Raw genomic sequence first — 23,009 nt, 5'->3', positions numbered from 1 at the left:
TAAATATATTTCGGCTGCGAAGTGTGGGCCTCAACCTTAGGCAGCGGTCATCACCAGTGCAGTGGTTAGAGTTCTCGGCCAGGGCCTGGGAGACCAGGGTTCAAATCTCCACTCAGCCATGAAGCTTACTGGGTGACCTTGAGCCAGTCACTCACTCCCAGTCCAACCCACCTCACAGGGCTGTTGTTGTGGGGATAATGTGGGGAGAAGCACCTTGAAGGGAAGGTGGAATATAAATGCAAAAACTAACTAAATGAATCCTGGGGCAGGGAATTTGTTCATCCTCCAGCTTGTCCCGAATCTGCTCCCCATTCCTTGGCTGACCCCTTCTTCCCATGCCGTCTTGAGTTCTATTGCCAAGAGGAAAGAAGAAACGTGTTCCCAACCCACCCCGCATCCTTTTAAAAAAAATAAAAGGGGAAGCCCTAGGGATTCAAAGCCAATCTGCAAATCCTCCGCATGTGCTTCCCCTACTTAGAAAGAACAAAAGGATGAAAAGTGATCAAAGCGGCCAATCAAACGCCATCTTTCCACCCACCCTTTGTGCAACGGGTAGCCTGCGGAGACGGTTCCTTTACCTGTAAGTCTCAGCCAACTTGCTGAGCTTTAAAAATAACACTCGGGAAGCAGCAGTGTGGCGGCGGCAGATTGCGAAAACAACACGGTGGCTAGATTGAAGGTGCGGGGGGAGGAGTTGATGCTTGAGGCCTTGGGATAGTCGTGAGAACGAATGACTTCGCTTGGGTGCACTAGAGGGGAGCCGAAGACCTGTCACCCCCACCCCCCATCATTCCGCATGCATCTGCAGGCGTGCAAGTATTCGGGCACACAGCTGGGAGGGGAAGAACTGAGCATCCATCGCGTACGGACTCCCCACCCACCTCCAAAATTAGGGTGGCACAGAGGTACTTACGAAGCGATTGATCTGCCTGCGAAGCATAGCTGGACTGCCGCAGCGCCTTGGAGAGAGGGGGGCAGTGGGGTGGTAGTGGGGTAGTCCTGGTCTCTTAGAGCCGACTGGCACAAGCACTTAGCCCCTCTGCACGGGTCCCCAAGCCTCGGGGTCAGTGGGGACGCTGCGGCGAGCGGAGAGGCGCCCCCAGCCCCCGCTCGCCGTCCCCCCAGCCCCGCGGTCACCGGCGCGCCGCTCTGCCGCTCAGCCGCATCGCTCCTCTTCCAGTCGTGGCACCAACCGCAGCAACAGCCCACGGCGGGGCTCTCCCTCTCTTCCTCCCAGAGAGAAGCCCCAGATATGGGGGCGAGTCCCTAGCTTCGCCAACACTCCTCGGCTCCGTCAGGCTGGCCGGAGGCAAGATCTGGGCAGCATGCCGCGCTTTGGTGATAATAATAATAAAAAGGAGCTGCAGGGGAACAATAGCCAAAGCAGGCAGGCCGGCTGCCAGGAAGGGGAAAGCTGCGGCGGGAAACCCAGACTGCTGGATGCAACCTCCTCTTCCCCTGCAGCGGAGGCGGAGGCAGCAACAGTCCTCCCCGCCCCCGAGGCCCGAGAGCGGCGGGAGACCGAAAAACCGAGGCGCAGCGCTACGCTCACGACTTCTCCAAGCGCAGAGCGCTCCCCGCGCGCCCGCCTCTCCCAAGCGCACGTGGCACGCTGCCTCGCCGATGCCCGCGGAGACCCAAACCACCAGCCCAGCGACCCTTCCTGCTTCCCTGCCCCGCCACGGGCTACTTTCTGGCTTTCGCCTGGAGGCTCCACTTCTTCTATTTCTCCTCCCACCCCTCCGCCCCGCTCTGTTTTCGCAGCCGCCCCAGGGGCGGAACCTTCGGCTTCTCTCCACCCATTGGGTCCCGAGAGCAGCTTGGGAGGTGTAGTATATTTGCCCGATGTCCGGGATGGTAGGAGAAGGGAGAGCGAGGCTAGCGAGAGCCGGCCTGTTGCTCCTCCTCGTCCTCGGCCCGCTGGAGTAAGGGGAAGTTGGCTTGGAGGTTGGCTAGGCCTCTCGGGCGCACCCCAAACAGAACATGACGGGCGAGTCACCATTGCGCCCAACTCAGCAGCACACTGACGGGCCGTGGGCTCGCTAGCATTTCAGACAGGGAACATAGCCCTATCTACAGGAGCCTGGGATCTTCTGATTGCAAAGCAATAAGCGACCGCCTTTCTCTTGCCGCTGCGGCGCAAATTGGTATGGTTTCGCCTCCGAACTCACCGAATCAACTTTTAAGAGTTTCTGCACCTTTTCCCGCGAACGGAAGGACTTGTTTTTAACTGGCTTAGGCATGCGCATCAAAAGCACAAATATATTTCCTGCAAAAAGGATGGCAGTTTGATCTCTGCCTAATGGCATCATCACAATGAATACTTTTAAAATACACAGTATCCCTTTATTTAATTGTTGCATTTCTGTTCTACATTTCCACCAAGGAACCCAAGATAGCATACATACACTGTGTGTTTATTAAATTTGTATACCACTTAATAAGTTTAATGATTCTCTCATGGTTTTTTGTTTTGTTTTTGTGTGTGTGTGGATGTCTTTAAAAATACACACCATTGCCTTTATTTAACTGTTGCATACCTATTCTGCCTTTCCATCAAGGAACCCTAACGAAACAAAATTATCTAAGTGGTGAACAACATCAGAGTAACATATAAAACAACATACAATTCAGAACTACACCAGGTGGTCATGCTTGGGGGAGCTTGAAATTCAGAAGTTGCACGGTCCCTCCAACCTGTTCCGCCACACTGCATTTTAACCACGCAATGCCATAGGGAAGGAGGCGATCAGGGGGGAGTCAACCATGTCAGAGTGAAAGTTTGAACTTGTGTCTCGCCAACCCTGCAATGAGACTTTTAGTTTCAAATGTATTTAAGGATGGGCCTTGCTAAAACTCGCACATAAGCATGCTCAATTTGCAGGGATAAAGAACCACCAACCCACCAGATGTTGCACTCTCAACTCCCATCATCCTAGTGACCATGTTGGCTGGGACTCGTGGGACGTTGAGTCGGAACAAAATCTGGAGGGGTGCAAGCTCTCCAGCCTTGCAGTAAAGCGTCACCCCAACAGAAACAGCTCTTGCCATTCCTCACAGCATAAATTCCTGTAGCACATGTTCCTCATTTCTGCTCCAGGAACCCAGGAAGAGAGAGTGCTTTCTGGTCCTGCTTGCAGTCTTCCCATTCAGGCACCTGACTGGCCACTGGGAGAATAGGATGTTGTATCTGATGGGCCATTGGTCTGATCCAGCTGTGCTCATGTTCTTAATACCAATCGCTGAGAGAGCACTGTTGCACTCGTTCCTGCTTGCGGGTTTCTCACATCTGATTGGCCACTGTGAGTAACCAAACAAACCCCTGTGTTGCAAAGAGAACGTCAGCAATGTCTAGGCAATGTCATCTTATTTCGAATGAATGTACATAAATGAAAATATCAAATGCTGTGGAATGTTCCACAGCATTTGATATTTTCATTTACAAACCCATAAGATGGGTTTATGAAGCAATTCTATATCCTCCCACCCCGCTGACGAAGAATTCTACGAAACAGTAGTCAATATCCGGAATCACTGTTCAGTGCTGGACATCATGTTTGCTGAATACAAAAAGCTTCACAGCTTATCTTACATCGTACAAAGCCTGGTACCTTGCTTCATTTAAAGATTTTCAGAGACTTTGAGACTAAAGATTTAATTTTCTCCTTGTTATGGTTTGAAGGAATTCTATAAAGATTGTTAATTGTGTTTGTACATGGTCATCATGTTGCATAGACATTGCTGATGGCCACTGTGAGAACAGGATACTGAACTAGACGGGACACTAGTCTGATCGATCAGTTCATGTGTTACAGAAAATGGAGAACACTTCCCCTCTTTCACATAATATTGGAGCTTTAGGTCACCAGCTAGATTGGTGACTGGGTGTGGCCACCAAGACCATACAACACCGGTCCTAAAAGACCTACATTGGCTCCCAGTACGTTTCCAAGCACAATTCAAAGAGCTGGTGCTGACCTTTAAAGTCCTAAATGGCCTCGGTCCAGTATACCTGAAGGAGCGTCCACCCCCATCGCTCATCCCGGACACTGAGGTCCAGCTCCAAGGGCCGTCTGGCAGTTCCCTCCCTGCGAGGTGAGGTCACAGGGAACCAGGCAGAGGGCTTTTTCAGTAGTCACACCTGCCCTGTGGAACGCCCTATTATCAGATGTCAAAAAGATAAACAACTATCTGACTTTTAGAAGACATCTGAAGGCAGCCCTGTTTAGGGAAATTGTTTATGTTTGATGCTTTATTGCATTTTTAATATTCTGTTGGGAGCCGCCCAGAGTGGCTGGAAAACCCAGACAGATGGGCAGGGTATAAATAATAAATGATGATGATGATGATGATGATGATGATGATGATGTAGCTGGTGGTCAGTAGATTCAAGAAGAACAAAATGAACTCCTTCACACAATTAAACTTGTGGAACTCACTGCCACAAGATGGAGCAATGGCCACTTAGGTAACTTTCAAAGAATAATAGAATCAATGATGTGTAGGGTTGCAGAGGTTCCCATAGGCACCCAGCACAGGCCCCTGCCATGCAGGAATCTCAGCTAAAGCATTCATGACAAACGACCATCCAACCTCCGTATAGAACAGGAGTCCCCAAACTAAGGCCTGCGGACCGGATAAGGCCTGAGGGACTCATTTATCCGGCCCGTGGCAACCCTCGCCGCCTGCTGCTGCCACCCACTCTTACTGGCGCTGCGCTGCACGGCTGCTCACTTCTGGGTCAGAGGAGCACCGGAAATAGCTTGTGCGCATGCACAAGCATTATTTGCACATGCACAAGCGTTATTTCCAGTGCACATCCAGGTCGGAGGAGGCCCGTGCACATGCGCACAAGCTATTTCTGGTGCTCCTCCAACCCAGAAGTGCGCCAGAAATAGTGTGTGCACATGTGTATGGGCATGCGCTGCCCCGCCCCTCTGGGCAATCAACACTGGAGACACCGGCCCAAGGCATGGTAAGTTTGCTGACCCCTGGTATAGAAACTTCCAGGGAAGGAAAGCCCACTGCCTTCAAAGTGAGATAAACAAATTCATGAAGGAGATGACTTCTACCATTGGCTACCACAGTAGCCGAATAGAACCTCCACATTGAGAAACAGTCTATTGCTGGTGGGGACAACAATTAAAGGGGGGGGCAATTGTCACCATGCCCCACCGGGGGACTTCATTGTAAACTTATGGTTACCCGCTGTTGAGAAGGAAGGGGCTGGACCAGGTAGATATTTTCTCCTATATTCAATTAAATGAGCAGTGAGATTTCAGAAATTCTAAGGATGTCACCCTAAGACAAAAAACCAGCAAATAAATCCTCTTGGACCTCTTCTGACCAAACTTCAGATTAGGTTGCTTAAAAAAAACCCTTTTCTCAGTTCAACGGAGGCTGCCTCCACCTAGTGGCCACCAGAGGCAAGGGGTGTGATCACCCAGCGTGCTCTGATGACAGAATTAGTAACTACCGGTAGGTGCTCCACCAGACAACCTGTTTATTGAGCATCCATCCTGATTTGCTTGCACAAAGCTTATGTGGAGGTTAGACTATGCCCTGTCTTTATCAAGCATTTGCTCTGATTTATTTGGGGGGGGGGGGTTATACAACAATAAGTCATAGTGATTTGTTTCTTGCATATTATACATCTCATTTGTTCATCTCACTTTTTTTTATACAATCCCCTGTTATTTTCCTACCTGCAGAAAGCAAATTAAATAAATACATAGTTTTGTTGTACTAACGCACCCGAGTCCCTTAATCCACTTTAATTGCACAAACCAAAATTTCAGTGTGCACTGAACTGCAGCTATTCCAGCAAAAGTAACGACTGTTCTAATTTACTAATTTATCTGTTGTCAATGTTTGTTTGTTTCTTGCCTTTCCTCCAAGGCACATGCTATTTTATATGCATTGATGTGAACTGGAAAAAATATTACTATAATTTATATAGAAATGCAGTACATGCCACCCTAGCAAGGAAGACTGTGATCAGATGTCACAGACTTGTTGGACGCAGAGGAATGGTGGGAGAAACCAGCTGGGGAATCCCCATGGGAAGAAGACTCAGAGCCCAGGAAGTGGTGGTGGGACAACGATGAGTGGTCAGAGGGAGAAAACTGGGAAGAGGAGGTGCTGGAAGCTGAGGAAGTAAGAGGACTTGGTGAGCAGGGAGAATCTGTGGCAGAGAGAGAAGTCCAGGATCAGAAACAGGAGAGGACACCAAGTGATCCCCTGCTTGTTTCCCCCAAGCCTTGGGGGGGGGGGGGTTGAGTGTGCAGGTGGGCCAGGGGTGCGTGTGTCCAGTGTTACAACTTTGCACCAAGTCCAGAGAATTCCAAGTCCAGAGAATTGGTGCTTAGGTGTTGGGAGCACTGATACCTTAAGTACAAAGGAGAATTATAGCTATCCCATCTCAAAAGGTGAAGCATAGCTATAAAATCCATAGAGAATATAGAAGTAGCAATTCCAAACAGGAATCCAGGGAGTCCACCACATGAGAAGAACCAAAAGGATTAAAGGTCTTCTCTCCTTCTCCTATTGAAAAGGAGCTGAGGAGGAGGTTGGGTTAAGTGGGATGGAGAGAGCAATAGGAAACTCTCATTATACACGACCTGGAGGGGGACCCCCCTGGAAAATTCACAGGTGCAAACAAAAGCAGGACTCCAGCACTTTTTTTTCTTTTTAACACAGTGCACAATTAACCAATGGATGGAATGTTGTGAAGGTCAAAAGTTTAATTGGGTTTTAAACAGAAGTACACAAAATCATCTTATCCTTAAAGGAGAGAGAAAGCTAATCACTGTGTGAATTGCAGAACTAGCTTCTCCAGACATCTGCTAAAATTCCTGAGGATCTATGATTTATTGGGTGTTGCTTAAACGAATTGGTGTTTTTCTTAAAGCTTCAAAAGTGAAACTTATGGAATTCTAAAATGTCTGCTCAATAAACAAGTCCTTTCTGGAAAAACAACAACAACAACAACAACCCTGGAGTAAATTTGTATAGTCCCTGGAGTTGCAGAGCAATGTTCAGGTCTTTAATAAGTAATAAAGGGTAATACGTTTTTAAACTGGAACCATCAAAGTGATCCAAAATTCTACTGAAACTTCTCAATGCAAAATGAATGGGCAAATTAAGCATCAGATGTTGCCGACAAACCACAGCATGCATAAATGTCAGTTCATTGAGACATTATCATCCCAAATAGATTTCTACCCCCATAAAAGGTAATGGTAAAGGGACCCCTGACCATTAGGTCCAGTCGTGGCCGACTCTGGGGTTGCGGTGCTCATCTTGCTTTATTGGCTGAGCGAGCAGGCGTACAGCTTTCGGGTCATGTGGCCAGCTTGACTAAGTCGCTTCTGGCGAACCAGAGCAGCGCACGGAAACGCCGTCTACCTTCCCGCCAGAGCGGTACCTATTTATCTACTTGCACTTGACGTGCTTTCTGCTAGGTTGGCAGGAGCTGGGACTGAGCAACGGGAGCTCACCCCGTTGCGGGGATTCGAACTGCCGACCTTCTGATCGGCAAGTCCTAGGCTCTGTGGTTTAACCCACAGCGCCACCCGAGTCCCTCCCCCATAAAAAGGGCAGCCCAAATGATCAGGGTGTTGGCCTACCTTCCCTATAGGGAGTGAGGAGATGATCAAGCAAGGGTGGCAAACCTGTGGTCTTTCAAATTCTTCGGTCCTCCATCCATCCTTGACCACTGTGAGGGCCTAAGAAGTGGCCCTCCATTCACAATATCAGGTTTAGGGTACATATGGGAAGGAAATGACCCTTCTGAGACCACAGTCCTGAGCCATGAGAACATAAGAAGAGCCGTGCTGGATCAGGTCAGTGCTCCATCTAGTCCAGCATCCTGTTCTCACAGTGGCCGATCAGATGTCTTGGTAGGAAGCCTCAAATAGGACCTAAAGGCAACCACACTCTCCCCACTTGTGATTCCCAGCCAGAATCACAAACATAAGCAGAGGAAGAGCATAGCCATCAGGGTGAGCAGCCATTTCAATTAGTAGCTGATTTTAATTAGTTTTTGTACATTTTAACGGCGTGGTTCACACATCACTTTCAACAAACATGGGTTTGGAAAAGCCAAACTGTGGTGTAGCTCCCAGCACCATGGTACAAAGATGGGGGTGGTTTAAGGGAAACAATGTGCCCATAATTTTAGGGGTCTGCACACACAACATGTTGCATGTTTACCTGCAAACCATAGTTTATAGTTAACTATGCTTTAAATCAAGGGTGCTCAGCATGGAGCCCTCTAGATGTTGTGGGCTGATGGGAGTTGGAGTCCAGCAACATCTGGCACAGCATTGGTTACCCCTGGTTTAATGTGGCATGTAAATGAATTCATTATGTGAGCTTAAAGAGACATTATTTCATTGCACAGAGGAGAATTGAGAAATAAACCATTTGGATTTTCCTTAACAAGCGGACGAAGGAAACATGAAGGTATACTTTAAAAACACACCACATATACAGGTTTTTAAAGCAAGAAATATTGACAGATTGCATAAATATATTCCAAGAGAGCCTCAAATGTCTATAGTGCTGATTGCAGTAATTTCCAAACACACCCACTTATCAATGAATATATTATTATAGATGTTACCATTTCTCCTGAGTACCAGATCTGTTAGTCTCTCCACCTCTGTGAGATATAAGCACTTCCACAGTCGTTCCCAAGTGGCCACAGGTTGTGAGTTTTCCATAATCACATGCCAGTTTGCTGAGATTCACTAAACTTGCTATTAAATATTTCATACCATTTGGTATACCAGTTTTGATCCAGTTAAACATGATCAATATAGGGCTTAATCCCACCCTTTCCCCTGTAATTTCTGATACCATGAATATTATTTGTCTCCAGAAATTGTGTGCTGCTGGCATTCCTATAAAGGAGAATAATATTTGTGACTTACTATTTTCAGCACCTGAATTGTTTATCGTACAGCAAGGCTGCAAATTATGCGGAAGCTATGTTCCAGGGATTGCACCTAAAGCCAAAATGGCATATAATCAAAACACATTGGGTGCAATGGTGGGTGGGAGTTTTCCCCAGATGTCCTCTGCATTTCCTCCACACACCCCTTCTTATTTTATTTTATTTTATTATTTTATTTTGCCAAGCTCATAAAGCTGAATTTACAAGTTTGTTGTTGTTTAGTCGTTTAGTTGTGTCTGCCTCTTCGTGACTCCCTGGACCAGAGCACGCCAGGCACTCCTGTCTTCCACTACCTCCTGCAGTTTGGTCAGACTCATGTTTGTAGCTTCAAGAACACTGTCCAACCATCTTGTCCTCTGTTGTCCCCTTCTTCTTGTGCCCTCAATCTTTCCCACATCAGGGTCTTTTCCAGGGAGTCTTCTCTTCTCATGAGGTGGCCAAAGTATTGGAGCCTCAGCTTCACGATCTGTCCTTCCAGTGAGCACTCAGGGCTGATTTCCTTCAGTATGGAGAGGTTTGATCTTCTTGCAGTCCATGGGACTCTCAAGAGTCTCCTCCAGCACCATAATTCAAAAGCATCAATTCTTCAGTGATCAGCCTTCTTTATGGTCCAGCTCTCACTTCCATACATCACTACTGGGAAAACCATGGCTTTAACTATACGGACCTTTGTTGGCAAGGTGATGTCTCTGCTTTTTAAGATGCTGTCTAGGTTTGCCATCGCCTTTCTCCCAAGGACCAGGCGTCTTTTAATTTCATGACTGCTGTCACCATCTGCAGTGATCATGGAGCCCAAGAAAGTAAAATCTGTCACTGCCTCCATTTCTTCCCCTTCTATTTGCCAGGAGGTGATGGGACCAGTGGCCATGATCTTTGTTTTTTTGATGTTGAGCTTCAGACCATATTTTGCACTCTCCTCTTTCACCCTCATTAAAAGGTTCTTTAATTCCTCCTCACTTTCTGCCATCAAGGTTGTGTCATCTGCATATCTGAGGTTGTTGATATTTCTTCCGGCGATCTTAATTCCGGCTTGGGATTCATGCAGCCCAGCCTTTCGCATGATGAATTCTGCATATAAGTTAAATAAGCAGGGAGACAATATAGCCTTGCCGTACTCCTTTCCCAATTTTGAATCAATCAGTTGTTCCATATCCAGTTCTAACTGTAGCTTCTTGTCCCACATAGAGATTTCTCAGGAGACAGATGAGGTGATCAGGCACTCCCATTTCTTTAAGAACTTGCCATAGTCTGCTGTGGTTGACACAGTCAAACGCTTTTGCATAGTCAATGAAGCAGAAGTAGATGTCTTTCTGGAACTCTCTAGCTTTCTCCATAATCCAGCGCATGTTTGCAATTTGGTCTCTGGTTCCTCTGCCCCTTCGAAATCCAGCTTGCACTTCTGGGAGTTCTCAGTCAACATACTGCTTAAGCCTGCCTTGTAGAATTTTAAGCATAACCTTGCTAGCGTGTGAAATGAGTGCAATTGTGCGGTAGTTGGAGCATTCTTTGGCACTTCCCTTCTTTGGGATTGGGATGTAGACTGATCTTCTCCAATCCTCTGGCCACTGCTGAGTTTTCCAAATTTGCTGGCATATTGAGTGTAGCACCTTAACAGCATCATCTTTTAAAATTTTAAATAGTTCAACTGGAATATCATCACTTCCACTGGCCTTGTTATTAGCAGTGCTTTCTAAGGCCCATTTGACTTCACTTTCCAGGATGTCTGGCTCAAGGTCAGCAACCACACTACCTGGGGTATACAAGACATCCATTTCTTTCTGGTATAGTTCCTCTGTGTATTCATGCCACCTCTTCTTGATGTCTTCTGCTAGGTCCTTTCCACTTTTGTCTTTTATTATGGAAATCTTTGTACGAAATGTTCTTTTCATATCTCCAATTTTCTTGAACAGATCTCTGTTTTTTCCCATTCTATTGTTTTCCTCTGTTTCTTTGCATTGCTCGTTTAAGAAGGCCTTCTTGTCTCTGCTCGCTATTTTTTGGAAATCTGCATTCAATTTCCTGTATCTTTCACTTTCTCCCTCGCATTTTGCTTGCCTTCTCTCCCCCGCTATTTGTAAGGCCTCGTTGGACAGCCACTTTGCTTTCTTGCATTTCCTTTTCATTGGGATGGTTTTCGTTGCTGCCTCCTGTATAATGTTATGAGCCTCCATCCATAGTTCTTCAGGCACTCTGTCCACCAAATCTAAATCCTTAAACCTGTTCCTCACTTCCACTGTGTATTCATAAGGGATTTGACTTAGATTGTATCTTACCGGCCCAGTGGTTTTTCCTACTTTCTTCAGTTTAAGCTTGAATTTTGCTATAAGAAGCTGATGATCTGAGCCACAGTCAGCTCCAGGTCTTGTTTTTGCTGACTGCATAGAGCTTCTCCATCTTTGGCTGCAGAGAATATAATCAATCTGATTTTGATGCTGCCCATCTGGTGATGTCCATGTGTAGAGTCGTCTCTTGCGTTGTTGGAAAAGAGTGTTTGTGATGACCAGCTTGTTCTCTTGGCAGAACTCTATTAGCCTTTGCCCTGCTTCGTTTTGAACTCCAAGGCCAAACTTGTCAGTTGTTCCTTTTATCTCTTGACTCCCTACTTTAGCATTCCAATCACCTATAATGAGAAGAACATCCTTCTTTGGTGTCATTTCTATAAGGTGTTGTAAGTCTTCATAGAATTGGTCAATTTCAGTTTCTTCAGCACCAGGGATTGGTGCATAAACTTGGATTACTGTGATGTTAAAAGGTCTGCCTTGGATTCGTATCGAGATCATTCTATCATTTTTGAGATTGCATCCCAGTACAGCTTTTGCCACTCTTTTGTTGACTATGAGGGCCACTCCATTTCTTTTATGGGATTCTTGCCCACAGTAGTAGATGTGATGGTCATCCGAACTGAATTCGCCCATTCCCGTCCATTTTAGTTCACTGATGCCCAGGTTACAAGTTACAGTATTCATCTAAGTCTGGCCAGTGTTAATAATATATAGTAAACTTTGAAGGTTATAACTTGAATTTGGCCTGGAGTGGACTGATCCCAATTAATACTCTAGCAGCCATCTTCTGTACTAACCACAGTTGCTGAACAGTCTTGAATGGCAGCCCCACATAAAATGCATTTCAGCTCCCACCCAACAACAGACATCCATGGTGAAGGTCACTAGCTATGGTGATTTTTATTTTAAAAGGGATTTGAGAAATCTGAGAAAGAGCACATGAGAGCCTTCAGTGCCTATCAGCTGTGATGGCTAAATGTTTGGCGACGCAATGCATATAAGATTATATTAGATTCTGCACAGCAAATGTCACCGGGGAAAGTATGTTAAGTTGTATCCGAATAGGAAGCCCTGGATGACGGGAGAGGTTAGGAGATTATTGAAGGCCAGAAACTCTGCTTTTAGAACTGGGGACCGGGCATTGTATGGTATAGAAAGAGAAAACTTGGAAGAGGGGTATCAGGAAAGCAAAAGCAGAGTACAGAGGAAAAATTGAGGACCACCTGAGAAATCATTATACTAGACAAATGTGGCAGGGAGTTCAACATCTGACTGGTTATAAATCAAGAAATTCATCAGTGGTAGAGAGTACTGCTTCCTTGGTGGGAGAGTTGAATACCTTCTTTGCCCGATTTGAGGTGACACCAACAGTGGCTCCAACAGGGATGCCAGAGCTATTGGCGTCACTACCTACAGGAAATGCTGTCAGGGTGGAAGAGGGAGAAGTGAGGTGAATATTAAAGGAGGTAAACACGAGGAAGGCTATGGGCCCGGATGGGGTAACTGGCAGGGTGCTAAGAGATTGTTTGGACCAACTGGCAGGAATCTTTATAAAGATTTTTAACCAGTCTCTGGCCCAGGCCACTGTTCCACCCTGCCTGAAATCTGCTACCATTATACCCCTGCCAAAAAAAAATCAAAGATAAACAGTCTGAATGATTTTCGCCCTGTGGCATTGACACCCATTATAATGAAATGTTTCGAAAAACTGGTGAGGAACCGCATCATATCTTGTCTGCCAGTGGGACTTGACCCTTACCAGCTTGTGTACAAGGCAAAGAGATCCACGGAGGATGCTGTGGCAATGGCTTTACATGCTGTCCTGACTCATTTGGAGAAGCAAGGGGACTATGCGAGACTGTTATTTGTAGACTTTAGTTCTGCATTTAATACTATTCTTCCACATAGATTGGTGCCCAAATTATTAGACCTGGGACTTCCACCGTGTTTGTGCTGGTGGATATTAGATTTTCTATCAAACCGTTCCCAATGGGTCAGGTTGGGTTCCCACGTCTCTGCGGATCTCATAATGAATATGGGGATGCTGCAGGGGTGCGCGTTGAGCCCACTTTTATATACGCTCCATAAAGCTGACTGTGCCCCCAAATACCCCAGTAATAAGATCATTAAGTTTGCAGATGATACAAAGGTGGTTGGTTTAATCACGGCTGGAGATGGGGAGGCGGCCTATAGGAAGGAAGATGAGCAGTTGGGGGAGTGGTGCAGGAAAAACAACTTACGTACTCCTTAACTTGAAGAAAACAAAAGAGATTATTGTGGGCTTTAGGAAATGTAATTGAATATTCACCCACTTATTATTGAGGGGAAGTGTGTGGAACAGGTCTCAGAGTTTTAATTTCTGGGAATGGAGTTGAGAGATGACCTAACCTGGGGAGAAAACAGCAAAGACCTGATGAAGAGAGCACAGCAGAGGTTACCGTATATTTTCTTAAAATCCTCTGAAAAAACACTCAAAGGACCTGTTGATGGCATTTTACCATTGTACTGTGGAGAGTGTCTGGGTGTGTGGTTTGGGAGCTGCACGGTCAGGGGAAAAACAGTGCTGTCCAGGGTTGTAAAGACTGCGGAGAGAATAACTGGGTGCCCTCTTCCCACCTTGGATCAAAACCATGCTTCCAGGTGCCATAAGAAAGCTCCAGAGATAGCGCAGGATAGTGCGCACCCCGGAAATGATCACTTTCAGCTTCTGCCTTCTGGAAGAAGGTACAGGGTTATAAAGACTAGGACTAGCCGCCTGAGAAACAGTTTCTACTCAAATGCGATTTTGGTTTTAAACGCAGTGTAAGGAGTCTCTATGGAAGTATATTGTATTTAAAAATGGGGTATCAGAGTTTTTAGGGGGCTGACAAGGTTGGGATAGCTGGGATAGCAGGCTTGTTGGGTTTTGAATGTCTTATGTAGATTTTTCAATTTCGTTGTTCTGCATGGGACAATGACAATAAAGATTATCGTATCGTAAGCTGCCTTAAAAAGGTAAAGGTACCCCTGCCCGTACGGGCCAGTCTTGACAGACTCTGGGGTTGTGCGCCCATCTCACTTAAGAGGCCAGGGGCCAGCGCTGTCCGGAGACACTTCCGGGTCACGTGGCCAGCGTGACATCGCTGCTCTGGCAAGCCAGAGCCGCACACGGAAACGCCGTTTACCTTCCCGCTGGTAAGCGGTCCCTATTTATCTACTTGCACCCGGAGGTGCTTTCGAACTGCTAGGTTGGCAGGCGCTGGGACCGAGCAGCGGGAGCGCACCCCACCGCAGGGATTCGAACCGCCGACCTTTCGATCAGCAAGTCCTAGGCGCTGAGGCTTTAACCCACAGCGCCACCTGCGTCCCTGTAAGCTGCCTTACATTGAGCCAAATCATTGGACCGTCCACCACAATCCTGCCCACACTGATTAGCAAAGGATTTCCAAGGTTTCAGGTAAGGAACATCCCTATCTCTCTACCTAGATATCCTGGGGATTGACCCTTGGACATTCTGTGTGCAAAGCATAAACTATACCATTGTGCTATATGGCCCTTCCTGTAAGCCAGTGATGGCCAAACTTGGCCCTCCAGCTGTTTTGGGATTACAACTCCCATCATCCCTAGCTAACAGGACCAGTGGTCAGGGATGGTGGGAACTGTAGTCCCAAAACAGCTGGAGGGCCAAGTCTGGCCATCACTGCTGTAAGCAATGAGAGGAGGACTGGGCTGTTGCCTTTAAGCCTTGACTTGTGGGCTTCCTGGAGGCATCTGGTTAGCTTTTGCAAAGCAGGATAGCAGACCAAATGAACCTTTGGGCCAAGCCAGATGGACCTAGATGGATCCAGCAAGACCTTATGGCCAGTGGTGGAGCTTCATGCTCCGGCACTGTGGGGCGGAGAGCAGGTGGGGGCAGGGCTGGCGTGCGACCCAGAGCGGGGTGTGCCGTCTGTTGGGGCAGGGCACCCAGCGCGTGGGGGCAACCATGATGGCACCTCACCAGGATCTGGCACAGCCAGGGGCGATGTGCCCCCCTCCTCTTCCTCCGCCAGTGCTTATGGACTCACCCACTTGGCCACATACCCCACCCTAGCACTGGAATAGATTATGCTGTCAGAATGTTGTTAGGAATGCTGGGGGTGTCATGTGGTTCCATGGTAGGTCAGAATAATATGCAGCCAGCATGGGGAAAGACAATGACTAAAGAAACAATGCACAGCTTTTCCCATACATTCCTATTGTTCTCCATCTTTATAGGGCCACACTTGTGCCAAGGTATGGTACCCGTGAGGGATGAATGCATGCCTTGCTTACTTACTTTCTTATGTATGTACTTACTTACTTATTTACCTACCTGCCTACTTATTTACTTACTTTATAAGATTTCTCACCTGCCCTTCACCATAAGGTCTCAGAGTGGGTTACAACAATACAATACATAGAACTATTTAATAGCAGATTAAAACATTTCAATGACAAGAGGCGCCAAACTTTTCCAAATGGAGCAGTACAGTGTGATTTCAGCAAAATTTCAGGTGTCTCCAACAAGACACCTTAAACTGTCAAAGGCCAGGGTGAATATCTTCAGTATTTGGCAAAAGCTGTACAGTCAGAGGGGAATTCACCAGCTTAGGGACTGCCACAGAGGATCTCCGGTTCCAGGACACCACCATCCCAAACTTCTGAGGGTGGTAGAACTACCAAGAGGACCCCTGCTTTGTCAGTCTTAATACCCAAGAGGACCTAAAGGCATAGAGATGGTTTTTGAGGTATTTGGGGCCTAACTTGCTTAAGGCTTCAGTCAGGAATGCAGAGCACCCTGAATTGAGAAGGGAAACAAGTGACCACTGGTGGGTGAGCTATTAAAACATATATAGCCACTGTATTTTAATAGCCCCACCAGTTCTAAATGGAACCCCAGCCATCACCTCAAAGGAGAGCTTTCTTAGCACGTAAGAGCCTCTTAGGGGCTCTGCATCTAACCTTACAAACCTATTCTGTTTTGACCCAAAAGTAAGGTGTTTTGACTTACCCCATGCCAAAGGAACTTGGGGGTGCATTGAATGGTGTGGGGACACCTAACATGGCTGTTGCTGAAGGTAGAGGGGCATGGATGCAATTGGAAAACTTATTTTAGGCAAGCACCTACCCCTTCCTTTCAGCCTGCAGGAGGGCCCTTTCCAGACTGCAAACATAGACGCGGATAATGGGATTAGGCAGTACAGTAAATTGATTCAATCATTAAAACAGTGACATGATGAGAGGCGCGCAAAATCGCTGAGTCAGTTTAAAAATGCATTGGCACGGCAGAAAGATAAAAGTGATTAAAGGGGTGGGAGATCTTAAAGACTTCACCACCCTCCTAAAATGCAGAATGTAGTGTAGTGAAGGTTCTGCAAGTCATGTCTTTTCAGAACTGCAACTGGGGGTGGACAAATCAAGTCATTTTCTCATCCCCCCCCCATTAAAACTTTTCATAAGACAAGATAAAAGGAACTAATCTAAATAAAAACAGAAACAGAGAAAGAGAAAGAGAAAGAGAAAGAGAAAGAGAAAACACTGCATCCTCTTCCAAAGGATGCACACCCTTGATGCACACAGAAAGTGGTGGACCCTCCCAGCTCCCACCTGGAAGTTTTCCTTTCTTCTCCCAATCTCTCATCCTGGCAGGTCTTCCTTGCCTCCAGAGAGCCAGTGTGGTGTAGTGGTTAAGAGTGGTGGACTCGTAATCTGGTGAACCGGGTTCGCGTCTCCGCTTCTCCACCTGAAGCTGCTGGGTGACCTTGGGCCAGTCACACTTCTCTGAAGTCTCTCAGCCCCACTCACCCCACAGAGTGTTTGTTGTGGGGGAGGAAGGGAAAGGAGAATGTTAGCTGCTTTGAGACTCCTTAGGGTAGTGATAAAGCAGGATATCAAATCTAAACCCTTCTTCTTCCACAAATCAAGTCAGTTTTTGAGTTCATCATTTTTCCAGCCTTATATTCAGTTCTCCATATTGCTATAGCAATCTGTGATCTTTCCCTTACCCCTTTTAAAATTTTCATAACAATTCATCAGCATCTTGGTGTGATTTTCTTCTAATACTGACATTTTTCCATGCAGTTTTGACTAACACACATATTTCTCCCCGTTCAGTTTTTGCTAATATACTGCCATTTTGTACAGTGGAACCTCAGTTGTCGAACGTAATCTGTTCTGGAAGACCATTTGACTTCCAAAATGTTTGACAACTAAGGCACAATGGGCGGTCAGGAATTTCAATTGAGAAAATGGAGAAACGCACCTCGGAAACTGTTTGACTTCTGATGTGTGTTCGATTTTCAGCATTTGGGTTCTGAATCATTCGGCTTCCGAAAAGCTCAAAAACCGAGGTTCCACTGTACATGGGTTTTTAAAGTGCACGCTGTCTTCACTTTTGTAAGCAATGTTTGGTTGGAGAATTGCACCATGAAGTTTGAAGGAGCACAGATTTCGAAAGGATGGCTGTATTTCAGTTTGGGGAAAAGGCTGGGGGCTCAGCTATACAGCTGCAAATAAAACATTTTAAGTGTTTTGTAAAGTGCATTATACAAATGTGACACTAGGTGGTGATGGTGGCAAATTCAATATATTTTTCAAAACTTTTTTAAAAGTGTTTTTAACAGCGTTTTTTATATGTGTCTAGATTCCACCTGTGTTTTGGGTCACATATTGTTACAGGAAGTGTGAATTAGGTAGGTTCACCTTTAAGTGGGAGCTGAATCAAGTTTCTGCCCCATCTCTAGCTGTGACTCACTAGGGCAGGGGCAGGGAGCCAGTGGACCTCCTGATCTTGTTGAACTCCAGTTCCCAGCAACCCCAGCAGCCAGCATGACCAGTGGTCAAGGAGATGTTATAGTCCAAAGAGAATACTGGTCTAAATGGACCAAATGGTTTGACTTGGTAGATGGCAGCTTCCTATGTTCAGGTCCCCAGCATCTTCACATAGGCAGTGTTTATCAAATTGGGTCCTTGGCTGTTGTTCAACTACAACGCCCATCATCCCTAGCCAGCTGGACCAGTGATCAGAGATGATGGGAGTTGTAGTCCATCAACAGCTAGGAACCCAAGTGTGAAAGCTACTGCTAGTCAATGTAGACAAAGCTGAGCTTGATAGACCTATGGCAGGCATAGGCAAACTCAGTCCTCCAGATGTTTTGGGACTACAACTCCCATCATCCCTAGTTAACAGGACCAGTGGTCAGGGATAATGGGAGTTGTAGTTCCAAAACATCTGAAGGGCCGAGTTTGCCTGAGCTATGGTCTGACTCTGTATACTACATCTTCCTCTGTTCCTAAATGAGTACATCCCAACAAATCCAACTAAGAAATTTATTTAGGAAAGATACAAAATGGGTTCAGATTCTTCCTAGATGGCAAGGGTGCCTTGGAGGATGGAACAGGGCAGGGCAGGATACAGGTGATAATTTGAACTAATGCAGTACCTCTCCTTTAAACAACCATTTGGAAGAAGACTCCATGGAAAAGCAGAGACTGAAGCAAGACCTGCTGATTGCCGTGATGTGTGTATTCTTGGTGCTCCTGATTTTGCTCATTGTTGGCTGCACTGTTCTTCACTACAAGCTGATGACAGACGACATGTAAGTTTCACCTATCACAACACACACACACACCAACTTGTGCATGCACCAGCGTGTAGAGTTGCTGTTTGAAAGGGGACCAAATCTCAGCCCTTTGCATTTAGAAGGACCCAGGTTCAATCCCCAATATCTACAGAGAGGATTGGGGAAAACATCTGTCTGAAACCAAGGAAAGTGAGGCTTTGGGGGAATGGTTGAGGGAGCTGGGTATGTTTAGCCTGGAGAAGATTGAGCAGTAGTCTGATACCCATCTTCAAATATCTGAAGAGCTGTCACATGGAAGATGCAGTAAGCTTGTTTTCAGGAAGACCCGTACCAATGGAGTTGAAGGGATTCCAACTTAATATTAGGAACTGACAGTAATAGGTGTTTGACAGCACAATGCACTACCTTGGAAGGTGGTGGCCTCTCCTTCCTTGGAGGTTTTTAAGCAGTGGTTGGATGGCCACCTGTCATGGATGCTTTAGTTGGATGCATTTCAGGGGGTTGGACTAGATGACCCTCAGGGTCCCTTACAACTCTACAGTTCTACGATTTATGATTCCATGATTATTGGTCAGTGGAGTCAATACTGAGCTAGATGGTTATGTTATGATTATTTGTCACTTTTTGCACTGAAGTGTCTCAAAGTAACTGTGGTCACATACATACTCTACATTTAGAACTGATGGCTTCCACCCAAAGAATCATGGGAACTGTAGTTTGTTAGGGATGTTGGGAATATTAGTTTTGTGAGGAGTAGACTATAGCACCCAATGATTCTTTTTGGGAAAGCATTTTTGCTAAAAGTGTTATGAATGGGCCATACATGTATATTGCCCTTGCATAATGAAAACTGAAATAGCAAATGTCACCAACAGCAATAAAGCCAAGGGATTTGAGATGGTTATATAAAGCAACATCCTATGAGAAATGTTGGGCTGTAGAAAAGCGGCAGGGCATTGCTTTGCATGTGGAACAGAGGCACCACCTTCTGTGGGGGATTGAGGGGGCCTGACGCAACATCCTAACATCGCACATGGGGCCCTGTGAACATTGAGGGGGCCTGCCTCCCTAAAACAAAGTTTGGGGGCATAGTGCCTCGGCCCCCAGGAGCCGGCAGCCTTGATATAGAAGGTCCCAAGTTCAGTCCCTGGCATCTTCAGACAGGGCTGAAAAAGACTCCTGTTTAAAATCCTGGAGAGACCCTGCCAGGCAGATTGGATGAGACTGAGCTTGATGGACTGACAGACTGACATGGTATATTAGAGCATAGCAGCAGCAGCAACAACAACAACAATTAATGATATAGCTGATAACTTAGTGCAGGAGGTCCTTTTGACTGTGCTGCAGCCGGGCATGCTGCCTTGGCCCCATGACAGTCAGTGCTTGGTGTCTGCCGACATTAATAAATCATGAAACATAAAAAAAAAACATGAAACAGTAAAAAAAAAAAAAAACCAAAAAAACTTCCCTATACAGGTTTAGAAGACAGGATTGTCTTCTAAAGGTTGTATAGTTACTTACTGTATCTCCTTGGCTCAAGGGTCACATAACTCATACCCTCCAACATTTCTCCTTTGAAAACAGGGACATCCTAAGGGAAAGTGAGGCATTCCAGGATCCAAAAAGAAACCAAGACAGCTTCTGTAAATCTGAGACTGTCCTTCCAAAATATGGAGAGAATTAGAGCAGATAGACAGTTGGGTGGCGTTTGTGAAGAGAAATTGAGTTTTTAATTGTTATTTATTGGTGTGATGAGATACACAAAAAATGCAGACCTGTATACATTATGGGGAACTGTATGAAACTTGTCTGACAATGTAAAAGATGTTCGGTTTTTTGTTTTAAAAAATGGCTGGTTATTTGTTTTATGTACATGCATATCAGATGTTTTTGAACAGAACGCTTGCTTAAAATAAACAAATCTGCAAAGTAAATCTGTCCGGGTTTCCTTGCTGTGCTTGTACCTCTCTCCCATCTTCTTTTTCTTCAAGCACCCTGAGGAATGAGGTGAAGACTTTTGCTATCCAGACACACTGCATGGAATCGAAGTTTGTCCTGTCTCCTTCCCCAGCAGAGGCACTAGAATCATCTCAGCGGATGCCATGCCTGCCACCATGCCAGGCACTATGCTTGCCACCATGCCAGGCACCAATATCCCAGGGAATGTCCCAGCCACCATGCCAACCGCCATCTCCACCACCATCCCAGCCACCGACCAAGCCACTGACCCGGCAGCGATCCCATCCAAGATCCCCACCCCCTGCGGCACACTTGCCTAAGCCGTCAAAAGCTTCACCCTCAAAACAGAAGAAGGCAAGCTCCAGGTCAATCAGCCACATTTACAGGAGCAATTCCTCCGAAAGCATTCACTCCGATGAGTCTGGAAGCATTTACTCCATGGAACATTTCCATTGCCTCTACGGCTCCTCCAGGAGTGGATCCGTGGAATCTCTGGAGGGCAAAGGATCCCAGGGCGAAGGAAGTGGTGGAAGCAACGATTCCGGGAGCATCATGCTGTGCGCCATCCGTGAGATGTGATGGCTGAGATGATGCCAGTTCCAAGGATGGTTGGTATCATGCCTTTGCTGAACTACTCAGTATCTTTCTTCCATGGAGATGCTTGAGTATCTGTGTCACAGCGTGCCGAGTCAGAACACCCCAAAATCAATGGATTGCATCACCCTCTATTCCAACCCATAACCCACAACCTCAGCCCCCAGCCCCAGCCCTCCCAAGGATCAAAATGAACTGGAGGTGAACTTCCTGTCAGTTTGATTTGTTGTTGTTTATAAAGCTTTTTATTAAAAAAGTTAACTAATCATAGCAAGAACAAAATTCCCCACAAAATGAACAAAAACAGGGACTGATCACTGTGACTCGAAATGAAAACAAAACAAAACAAAACCTAGATTGATGATCTGGTAAAATAAATGACATTGGAGGGATTTTTAAAAATTAAATAAAAGAGGGAAGGAAAAATATGTTTGCGTGTGTGTGTGTGTGTGTGTGTGTTTAACTCATGCCAAGACCTGTTTGTTTTCTGCTGGTTTAATTTGTTTTGGATTGCACAGAATTTGGATACTCAGAGATGCCAGATTTTGGGGGAAAATGTTTCTGGTAGTCAATGTTATGAGGGTACAGAAACAGCTTGCACACATGCTCAGGTATTCAGGAAGTTCAGCATCAGTGCTTGGATGTACGCTTAACAATAAAATTGATGGTAGTAATATTTATTATTTATACAGTGCTATCAGCGTGCATAAGGGATGCGGGTGGCACTATGGGTTAAACCACAGAGCCTAGGACTTGCTGATCAGCAGATCGGCAGTTTGAATCCCCGCGACGAGGTGAGCGCCTGTTGCTCGGTCCCTGCTCCTGCCAACCTAGCAGTTCGAAAGCACGTCCTCTGGCAGGAAGGTAAACAGCATTTCCGTGTGCTGCTCTGGTTCGCCAGAAGTGGCTTAGTCATGCTGGCCACATGACCCGGAAGCTGTACGCCGGCTCTCTCGGCCAATAAAGTGAGATGAGCGCCGCAACCCCAGAGTTGTCTGTGACTGGACCTAATGTTCAGGGGTCCCTTTGCATGGCACTTTGCAAGGTTTTATGTGGAAAGGCAAAAGCCCTAAGTGGTTCAGAAAATCTAAAACTGGCCACAGGGCCAGGGCTGGCATCCTGAGAAGCTCTGCACACATTCCCCTGCAAGCGCAGGTGGTTAGTGGATTGTTGCAGGGCTGGCCTGCTGATTAGCTTCACACAGATGCCTCAGGTGGCAGGCTGGGGACAGCTGGGAGGGAAGACAGATCAGGAAAGGAAGGTGAAAACTCTCTGCCTGAAACCACGGAGAGCCGTTGTTGGTCAGGGCAGACCAGAGATGTGGAACCTGCAGCCCTCCACCTATTGTTGGACATCAGCCTCCATCAACTCCAGTCTGCATGCCTGATGATCAGGAAGCATGCGAGATGTAGTCCAACAAAGATCTGGAGGGCCCTTCCCTTCCCTGGGGAGCTAGATGGTCTGACTTCCACTGTTTCTAAATTGGCTAATCAAATCAAGCTGTGCCCCTTGCTAATCAGTTGTCACTGTGAGCTGATATCCTATCACGCCCAATGCAAACCCTCCCATGTTGGAATGCCCTTGTTTCAGAGGAAGTCTCTTCTTCAGAGCTTTATAACTGGTTGGTTTAAG

General features: G+C 46.4%; 2 protein-coding genes across 10 annotated transcripts in view; one reads left to right on the top strand and one right to left on the bottom strand.

The window, feature by feature from the left end:
- Window positions 1–1,846, bottom strand: part of ATP11C (ATPase phospholipid transporting 11C (ATP11C blood group)) — a 103,406-nt gene extending 101,560 nt beyond the window's left edge. For 5 of the 6 annotated variants that reach the window (XR_014560301.1, XR_014560302.1, XM_083722722.1 and 2 more), the window contains exon 1: window positions 914–1,749. Coding sequence is in view for 4 of the 6 variants with exons in the window: in XM_083722722.1 (XP_083578848.1) it covers window positions 914–940 (27 nt within the window). In the remaining 2 variants the exon portion in view is untranslated. Of the gene's footprint in view, window positions 1–913 lie in introns of all 6 variants that reach the window. The other variant, XM_083722721.1, reaches the window with a different exon arrangement.
- A 13,520-nt stretch (window positions 1,847–15,366) lies between these two features.
- On the top strand, window positions 15,367–21,805 carry LOC310836146 (uncharacterized protein). Of its 4 annotated transcripts, none has more exons than XR_014559887.1 (3): window positions 15,367–15,495; window positions 18,710–18,839; window positions 20,816–21,805. XR_014559887.1 is itself a non-coding variant. In XM_083721053.1 (3 exons), the coding sequence occupies exons 2-3, from the start codon at window positions 18,718–18,720 to the stop codon at window positions 21,360–21,362; spliced, it is 669 nt and encodes a 222-aa protein (XP_083577179.1). In that variant the 5' UTR covers window positions 17,908–17,933; window positions 18,710–18,717; the 3' UTR covers window positions 21,363–21,805. The 4 variants fall into 4 exon arrangements, 2 of the variants coding, with proteins under 2 accessions (XP_083577179.1, XP_083577180.1); XR_014559888.1 differs by having other exon boundaries at window positions 15,381–15,495; window positions 18,713–18,839; XM_083721053.1 differs by lacking the exon at window positions 15,367–15,495 and adding an exon at window positions 17,908–17,933.
- Window positions 21,806–23,009: the final 1,204 nt, after the last annotated feature.

Source organism: Podarcis gaigeae, assembly GCF_964106915.1.
Source record: "Podarcis gaigeae genome assembly, chromosome: Z".
Taxonomy (NCBI): Eukaryota; Metazoa; Chordata; class Lepidosauria; order Squamata; family Lacertidae; genus Podarcis; species Podarcis gaigeae.
This window is presented reverse-complemented; position numbering and strand designations above follow the sequence as displayed.

Bases quoted from the DNA above. Each gene is read 5' to 3' on its own strand.
- LOC310836146 (XM_083721053.1), top strand. From the start codon at position 18,718: ATGGAAAAGCAGAGACTGAAGCAAGACCTGCTGATTGCCGTGATGTGT. The intron at 18,840-20,815 runs GTAAGTTTCACC...TTTTTCTTCAAG, and splicing joins AAGCTGATGACAGACGACAT to CACCCTGAGGAATGAGGTGA.